The sequence below is a fragment of the Protomyctophum parallelum genome (assembly GCF_964188405.1).
Source record: "Protomyctophum parallelum genome assembly, chromosome: 22".
Lineage (NCBI taxonomy): Eukaryota > Metazoa > Chordata > Actinopteri > Myctophiformes > Myctophidae > Protomyctophum > Protomyctophum parallelum.
Window position 1 is genome coordinate 16,772,257 of NC_139714.1, and position 9,040 is coordinate 16,781,296.

General features: G+C 43.1%; 1 protein-coding gene across 1 annotated transcript in view; it reads left to right on the plus strand.

Moving 5' to 3' along the window:
* Positions 1 to 218: 218 nt before the first annotated feature.
* The window catches only part of aldh1l2 (aldehyde dehydrogenase 1 family, member L2), a 30,818-nt gene continuing 21,996 nt past the window's right edge, over positions 219 to 9,040 (plus strand). The window contains exons 1-4 of the mRNA XM_083794560.1: positions 219 to 400; positions 1,576 to 1,720; positions 4,645 to 4,879; positions 7,014 to 7,020. Of these exons, the coding sequence (XP_083650686.1) occupies positions 353 to 400; positions 1,576 to 1,720; positions 4,645 to 4,879; positions 7,014 to 7,020 (435 nt within the window). The 5' untranslated portion in view covers positions 219 to 352. The remainder of the gene's footprint in view (positions 401 to 1,575; positions 1,721 to 4,644; positions 4,880 to 7,013; positions 7,021 to 9,040) is intronic.

Here is a 9,040-nt window from a genome sequence, read left to right on the forward strand (position 1 = left end):
TCATCAAAACATTTAGAGACGTACAAATAGACACTTCTATATAGCCAAAGAACAGAACAGGAATTCATCATAATAATTCATCATAACCCCTCCTCCCATCCGTAGAGGCAGTGGTCGTGAGTCACTCGTGTGCGCGCACGCACAAGGCACGTAACACCACGCACGGTGTGTCTGGTATAAGCTGGCTGTGACGAGCTACGCCACGGCTGTCACCAAACGGTCACCAACGCACACACATCGGCAGGTGTGTGTTTGTGTGTGTGTGTGTTGTGTGTCACTCACCAGGAGCGCACGTTGCCCAGTGTTGTGGATTTTAATTAGATTTAGAGGGGGAAAAAACACCGCCATCATCATGTTGTGGACAGCGAATCAAATCATAAGAAAATTCTCCACGTCCTCCGTGAGTAGCGTTTATGTTATGATGACTAATATTGTACAGTTGCACTCAAAACCCCGAATCTTCAATGTGTTACAATATTGCACGTAAACGTTAACGTACGTTAACTTAGCCTATTTTGCACTGGACCTGTACAGTGCCAGAACATAATTACATTGTTGCTTGCTTGGTTATTATCACTCTTTATCTTAGAATGTTAGTCTGACATTGTCAGATACAGATATAGGACCAGGTCAGTATCGACGTGAAACGTTTGACTGCCAATGCCACGTTAATACTAGTGGACGCACGTTACTGTATTCAGCTAACTGTACATTCTACAGTGGAGTTGCATCAGCATAGCTGTGGAATGCTCTGCGATTGACTGTCAGTAGGTATAGCTTAGCCCCTGTGCAGCCTGTCGTGCACAAGCTGCAAGTTTAATGCCATTATTGTGCTTCATTGAATTGCACATTGGGAGGATAATATTATGATTTATCCCTGTTTATTTATCGCGGTTTTGCAAGTAGGGTTGTGTTTTTTTGCAGGTGTTTTACAATCTGTCTAGAATTTACATTTAATAGAGAACCGTTTCATTCATGCATTTATTTATTTTTTACGACCGTTTGCATTATCACATTGATTTGGAGCCTAGACTGTGCTGGCTGTGCCTCGTGGGTTTAACTTGACTGTTAACTGTACAGGAAACCTGACACCTCCCTCCTTTCCATGCTACTATTACTTCATTAGAATTTTTGAAGGAACGCTGCTTTCTGCAGCCAATCACACTGGGCAGTGCTCACTATTGACTGTATAGCAGTGACATTTGTGGCCATTGAGATTAGCCAGAACTTATTTACATTTGCCAGAGGCAAGGTGTGGTGTAACTTGATTGATTGATTGAAATATGTATTAACAGTTTGCAGAATTACAGTACATTTCAGATTTTACGGGGCCAGTTTCGAATTGCAGTCGTCCGTATAGGTGCCCTTTAGGAGCACCTATATAGGAGCGGTTTTGAAGGAGTCAAGGGATTTGCATGTCTTAATGCAGAGGGAAATATTATGCATGCTTTAGTCAGATTTGCAGTGTAACTTAGTAAAGGATATATACGACTAAATGGAAACATACTGTCTTGTCATGTTTGGATGTTGTTTCCATTTGAGTTTGAGTTAATCAGCTGTTTTATTATTTTACAGCATTATTACCAAAATAAGCTAAAACTAGCTCTGATTGGCCAGAGCTTGTTTGGCCAAGAGGTGTACACCAACTTAAGGAAACAGGGCCACAAGGTGGTGGGCGTGTTCACCGTCCCAGACAAGGATGGCAAGGCAGACCCTCTGGGTGAGTCCATCTTCTAACCCTCACCCTCTGGGTGAGTCACCACTGTTAATCTTTCTCTCTCTTCTACTACGATCTATCAGCGGTGGGGCAGCGGTGGCCGAACGGTTTGCGGAGCGGTCTTGATATCGGAAGGTCGCTAGTTCGTATCCCCGGACCGGCACGTTAAAATTACCACAGCTGGACAAGGCATTGAACCTCTACCATGAAATGTTCTATGAGCAGGGCCTGGCTGTAAACAAGTTCTTGAGCTTAGTCCAGTTACTGTGGGTAAACATAGTAACTTTCTTTCTTTCTTTCTTATCTGTTAGGAATAGTGGCACCTGAGAACTCTGACCGCCATTACTTATTTGATACCCATTAGTGTAGATTTGTGTCCTACACAAACATTAAATTCCCATTGACAATGAATGGAGAATTTATGTCATATGTGTCTGAGCAAATAGACATGTTACATCATGATGATGTACGATGATAAGAGCGCCCCTCTCTTCACACAGGTGTGATTCATTTTGTATTAATAAATTATATTACATTTATTTTTGAGGGTCGCTAGCCCCTCCTATATATACAGGTTTAATGTTTTTTAGTGCAATGTTTGTTTTAAAAAACGCTATTGACAATGAAGGGAAAATGTACGTCATCTTGTCCCTAACATAAACATTAAATGGCATTAACAATAAAGATAATCTAATGTTTGTTTTACTTCACCATTACATCACCTAATCATAGCAACATGAGTGAGACTTTAATATATTAGCGCCCCTCACTTCACACAGGTGTGATTTTTATAATAGAAAACAATACATTGTTTTTTTTAACAATATTTAAGGCCCACTGATACAAACCTGCTACTTTATTTTGGACATAAACAGATGTCCAAAATAAAAACAAATTAGGTTATTAAGATAGCTTAGATTTTTGATAATGACTATCGCTAGCATGTTAAAATCTTGTATATACTTGACATTATTGACCATTTTCCAAAGCATTTAGAAAAAGAAATTGGTGCACACAATGTTTAGGTGCACTCTATTGACTCTAGACCTGTATTGGTCACAACCAGGCCAGGTTGTCTATAGTGTCCATAGCTGCGTGGGGCCTTGGTTGGTCTCTCTGGGGTCTGTGGTTGAGGTACTGTAGATGCGTGTTGACTCTGCACACAGTGGTGCTGCACAAAGACAAGCCTTTATCCTGCGTTAGCTGATGGGATAGTGGTTCCATTGTCTGGTCCGTGGTCAGGGAGAGGCCCTGTGTGGCCTGGGAGATGCAGAGAAGCCAGTTGAAAAGTTCTACCGCCGGGTCTGGGCCTTTTGGTTCTGATGCAATGAATGACGATGAGGAATCATCATCACCACTGAAGTCCTGCACTCCCCCCCCCCCCCCCCCCCCCTAAAAGAATAATCAAATGTATTAAAATTGGAATTAAAAAGATAACTGTGTGAGGTCTGGCGAGACTCTGTGCCACGTAAACTAAAACATTATACAAGAAAAATTAGGCTATTAAAATAATTATGAATCATTCATTTGATCTCGCAAGACTCAAGAGAGTGCATTTCTCAGCACCAAACCGCGGCCCATACAGGACCGGACCATGGTATAGATAAAGAAAGAGAAAGTTTTACAGCATATTAGGCTGCAATATTCATATTAAAAAATCATATACATTCGACATTCGAAATAATCTGAAATTCATTCGAATCCATAGGTGTTTTAAAAGGAATATTCGAATGTAATTATTTTGGCCAATTCTGGCAGCACTAATGATCACCCACCTACTGTACCTACACTGAACAGTACACGCATGTCTTTCCACTCTTCCATACATGTGCCTTCATGAAACATTAATTGAGGGGTTTTGGTGCCCTGTCTCCTCGTTAACTTTGAATCCTGGCAATAGTTGCAGGCTTATAAATAACAAGTCATTTGTACGGTTGTACTACCAACTAAAGCCAAATACCCCAGAGTGGTCACAGCATGGCCCTCATTTGAAACGCAGAACAACCATGGCTGTGAGGCCAAGTTCTCTCTTTCTCTCTCTCTCTCACTGCCTCGCTGACAATTGACCCCATGTTACCCATTGCTCTAAACTAAACCCTCTTGGAGGGTGTGTGCTTATGTATTGCGAAACACTGGTGTGAGCAGTATCAGAATCACCTGACCTGAGGGCATCTCAACATGGCTGCCCTGAAGCGAGCTGAACCGGTCATGGACCGGAAACACAACTGGCTGACATCGAGTTCATACAGTATACTGTACCGCCGCCAGGATTGTAGCGCTAGTCCGGCAGCCGCGGGGTTAATGGTATGATCACATACATTATTACAGACCCCTATTAAAAAAAATTGACGACAGCCAGTCAGCAAGTGGATTCATGGTATATAGATTATAGACTATTTTAGGCCAATAAAAAAGACTGTACACCAAATTTCCCACTTTAAACAAAAGAAGCCTGTCGACTGGCTGCCGGACTACACTATGTCATAGGCTGTTGAAACTGGGGCATCGTGGGGGGGCCCGCATGACGATTATAAAAACATTTCGTCTCTGAGCAGAGCCCCAGCAGGTAGGCCTAGTTAGTAAAGGAAAGTTACCATGTTTACCCAGGGTAACTGGACTAAGCCCAAGAACTTGTTTACAGCCAGGCCCTGCTCATAGAACATTTCATGGTAGGGGTTCAATGCCTTGCTCAAGGGCACTTCAGCGGTGGTAATTTTAACGTGCCGGTCCGGGGATACGAACTAGCGACCTTCCGATATCAAGACCGCTCCGCAAACCGTTCGGCCACCGCTGCCTCATTCCAAGTCAAGCCTAGTTGACTAAAGGCAAAACCTTTAATCGGTTATCTCTCTCTCTCTCTCTCTCTCTCTCTCTCTCTCTCTCTCTCTCTCTCTCTCTCTCTCTCTCTTCCCCCCCCCCCTCATCAGCTGTGGCGGCAGAGAAGGACGGGACTCCGGTATTTAAGTTCCCGCGGTGGCGCCTGAAGGGTCAGCCCATCCCGGAGGTGGTGGAGGCCTACAAGGCGGTGGGGGCGGAGCTGAACGTCATGCCCTTCTGCTCCCAGTTCATCCCCATGAACGTCATCGATCACCCCAAGCACGGCTCCATCATCTACCACCCCTCCATCCTACCGCTGCACCGGGGGGCCTCGGCCATCAACTGGTGAGGAGGAGGAGGAGGAGGAGGAGGAGGGGGAGGGAGGGAGGAGGAGGAGGAGGAGGAGGAGGAGGAGGAGGAGGAGGAGGAGGGAGGGTGTCGGTGGGGGGGGGGGGGGGGATGGACGAGGCAGAGGGGGCGAGGGGGGAAGTGGATGAGTAGTTAAAGATAAGTGTAGGGGATTAAGGATTAGGAGTGCATTTAGGTTGACAGTGCAAGGTCGATAGAACTTGGAAGAACAAAAAAGGGAGTCCTAAGTGTGCAGAATAATAAACTAAATGACTAAATGAATGAGTGTATTTTAACAGACAGACAGATAGCATTGCGTGCCGTTACCACTTACCACAATGATAATTGCCATTGGGAATGGGTCCAAGTAGGGTTTGTGTGGGTTGCGCTGGTCTGACACTTCAAATGTTTGCTTTGATGAGAGAACTGTTAACAAAGAGTGTGGGGAATTGGAAAATAATGTGATCGTTCCAGATCATTATACTGTCGCAAGTGCCAATGTTTCTTGAAGACTGACCGGATGTGATATGAATATGGGGAATAAGTAATGCTGCCTGTTGTTAATGTTTACTCTTTTGGAGTAAATCAGACCAGGGTTTCTGTAAAGGTCAACCCATTCTGTCGGGTATTCCCTTTGAATAAACCTTTATTTCAGCTCACCAGATTTATTGACGTAGTCAGCTGACTGTTGTGTGGCATATTCTTCGGAGTCTATAAAATTGGCTTTTTGGCAGACCTTTAGGGCAATGGGGTGTGTGCTCTTGGCCAATGGGGTGTGTGCTCTTGGCCACATCACTCACCTACGTATACGTACACGCCCCTTCTCCATGGTAACGGATTGGCGTGGTGCTTTGATTGGCCCTCGCCTCTCTGAGAGTTGTCAATCATTATACTTTTGTATGACTGATATCAGGTCTGAGTGGCTGAAACCTTGTATCCCTATTAATACATGTACTGTATGTAGGCTAATTGTTGCTCATTGGCTCCTGATCAAAATGGGTTTCCATCAGAGGAAAAAGATAATAAACTGTGACATGCACTTACAGTACTCACAGTTTATGGCTTTCATTTGAGGCTGGTCCAGATTCCACTCATTACCAATATGTTCCTTGAGGCGTCTAAATCTGTTTGAGTTACAGTATGTAATCCATCATGCTAGAATTAGTTGGGTTTTTTCTTTTGCATCAAGCTTATACGGCTGAGCCACTAAAAATACGCAATGATGCTCTCCTTAAAGGACCACTTCACCACTTTTCTATCTATCTTCATATACTAGGTCCTCACTAATAATCATGAAATAATGGCGCAATTTTTTTTTCTACTCAGTCTGTGTCTCATAGAAGGGCTGTGGGCAGTTCAGAAACCGTCTTCCAGTGACATCATCGATGGGGAATACAAGCTAATAGAAACTGCAGGCTTTCTAGTCCTGAAAAGTTGCAATGCGAAAATGGAAGCCATCATTCTCACGATAATGAAAATCTAAACATTTTTGTAAAGAAATCTTGTTTAAAAAAACATCTGCCTAATGAAGACGGTTTCTGAACTGTCCACAGCCCTCCTATGAGACTCAAAGAAATTGTGCTATTTTTTCATGATTATTAGTGAGTACCTATTATATGAAGATAGGTTGAAAAGTGGTGAAGTGGTCCTTTAAACAATTACCATAAGACCTAAATGCAGTCTGGATTGGAATATATCTTTGTAAGATCCAGTAGCAGTGCCTCTTTGCTATTGCAACTGACACTCACAAATCGTAGTTCTGTGCCTTAAAACCCATTCTGGACGGGAACCCCTTTTGTTGTTTTAACTAAGCATTATGTTATACTTTAGCTATTGAAAAATAGCAGATCTACAAGCTCATAGGAGCTTGTAGGTCTGCTATTTTTGAAAAATCGTAAAAATGCGGCACGGATCTTTGGATATAATATATTCTTTCAGAAGACTTTTCTTTTTCTTTTTTTCGACGTCAGGCCTAAATGTGCTCACATGGCCTTGAGTGTCTGCAGAGAATGACAAGAAAGTGTTTTTTGCTTAATAACTAGAAAGGACATATGCACATTATTTTTTTGAATCTATATGGCATGTACATTTTAGCTTATCAAAATTAATGACAACCATTAATGTCCTACAGTATACATGTAATGTACTGTAAGTATAGGCAGTTTTGAGCTTTGATCGACTCAGGCTACATATGTGACCAAATTTGACTGAGGGACTGCCATTGGATTGTTTTGAATTTTAGTTCTTTCATGTCATATGAAAGCAGGGAATCATAGCTTCAAATTGACATTGGTTGTTCAGTTTGACCCACCAGTTTTGGAGATATGGCTTATAGAGTAACGTCTTGCAGAAAACAGCGAGTTGAGAAAACAGGCTTGAAAGGTTCACTTCTGTGGTCTCTAACATTACACCTAGCTACATGTTTAAGCATTTATTTCATATTTACATGTCGATTTCAGCTCTGACACTTATTTCAGACATGCTCTAGTATGCTCATGCTCTAGTCTGCCTGTGCTATTAACTCATTTTGGAGGGAAAAAGAAAAAAAACTTTTCTCGTCACATATGCCCTAGTTTACGTTGCTTCTGAGCTGGGCAGTTTGGGATGGTTTGGTCCTACAGTATCTGGTCAGTCTTTATAGGCTTGAACCAGTTCTGGTTGACCTGATGGTTCAACGCATGCTGGTTTCCTTATCTTTCTTTCAAAGCTACGTATCTGCTCCCTCTGCCCCTGTTATCACTGCTCGTGTGTGTGTGGGTGGGTGTGTGCGTAAGCTGGTGCATAGCAGAGATCTCCAGAACAGACACAAAATACCCATATGCGGGTGGTGGCGCCATATGGATACTATAGTGATCTCTCGATTATTGTCTCCACCAGGCCGAAGGCATGGGGGGGAGAGTATGTTTTGCACTCCATCCGTCCGTCCGTGTGTCCGTCCGTGTGTGTGTCCGTGAGCAGCTAATCTCCGGCACCGTTAACCCGGTCGATGCCAAATTTTGCACACACACTCCCTGGATGCCAACGATGAACCTCTGCCCCAAAATCTCCAGAACGGCCTGTTATAGCGCCACCAGGAGGCCGCTTTGTGCAAAACAAGTTTTTGCACAGTACACCTACAGATTTTGTCCAAACATCGCGCAAATTGGTACACAGTCTCTCTAGAGCCATTCAACGAAACGGGTCTTTCAGATTTCTCAGACTCCATCCTGATTGGTTAAGATTGGCTTCCAAAGTTCACAGGAGTGCTCAGTTTCAAACAAAATGCTGCAAATCATGAACACATCACGTGATTTCTGTGAAATTGTGCACGCACATTCCCACTAGGCCGAGGAAGAAATGCCACATGAACAATTTCAACTCAGCCTCAAGGTGGCGCTATAACTGGCCAAAAAGTGTTTTACCTCTAACTGCACGGATCTGTGGATAATTTACTTTTGTTGCCCTTTTTATCCAACCACCAGATGAAGGCAAGCTGCAATGTCCTACATTCCTATCCTGGTGGAGACCTGTGCCCAGAAGGGCACTTTTTCTAGTTATAATCTTGGTTTTGGCTCCTAATCAAAATTGGTTCAGAATATTTCATTTTTTTGTTCCCGATAATGGTCAAAGTTGATTATTATTAGAAAATAATTAACAAAACGCAGTAACTACATTTTAGTAGTAGTGGAAGAACCATCAAGAATATTTAAATTAGCAACCTTTTCTGAAAAAATAGTGTTTGCACAGCCTACACGGCCGCTGATTTTAAATACACATGGCCGTCAATTCACCATTCTCTATCTAGAAAGGCTTTAATGCACCACATCTCTGTGTGTATGTGTGTACGTGTGTAATCCACGTAACTTGAGAACCGTCCGACCCACCGACTTAAAATTTTGTCCAGAACCAGCACAAAAGCCTCTGCCCGGGCTCTGGACAGGCCCGGGCCCCTGCATCACAATGACGTTCTGCATCTGCATAGACTCCATATTTGGGCATGCCTGTCAAAGAACTCCATATATGAGCATAAAAGGGACACAGACATATAATATCTGTGTGGGGGGCATGCATTTCCACTTGCATCGTTCCAACTGACTCTAGTATTAATAATAGCAGTAGAATAATTATTTAGGTCAGTCTTGCACATCCTAATGGAGTCTTTGAGAAAAGGAAAGTCAT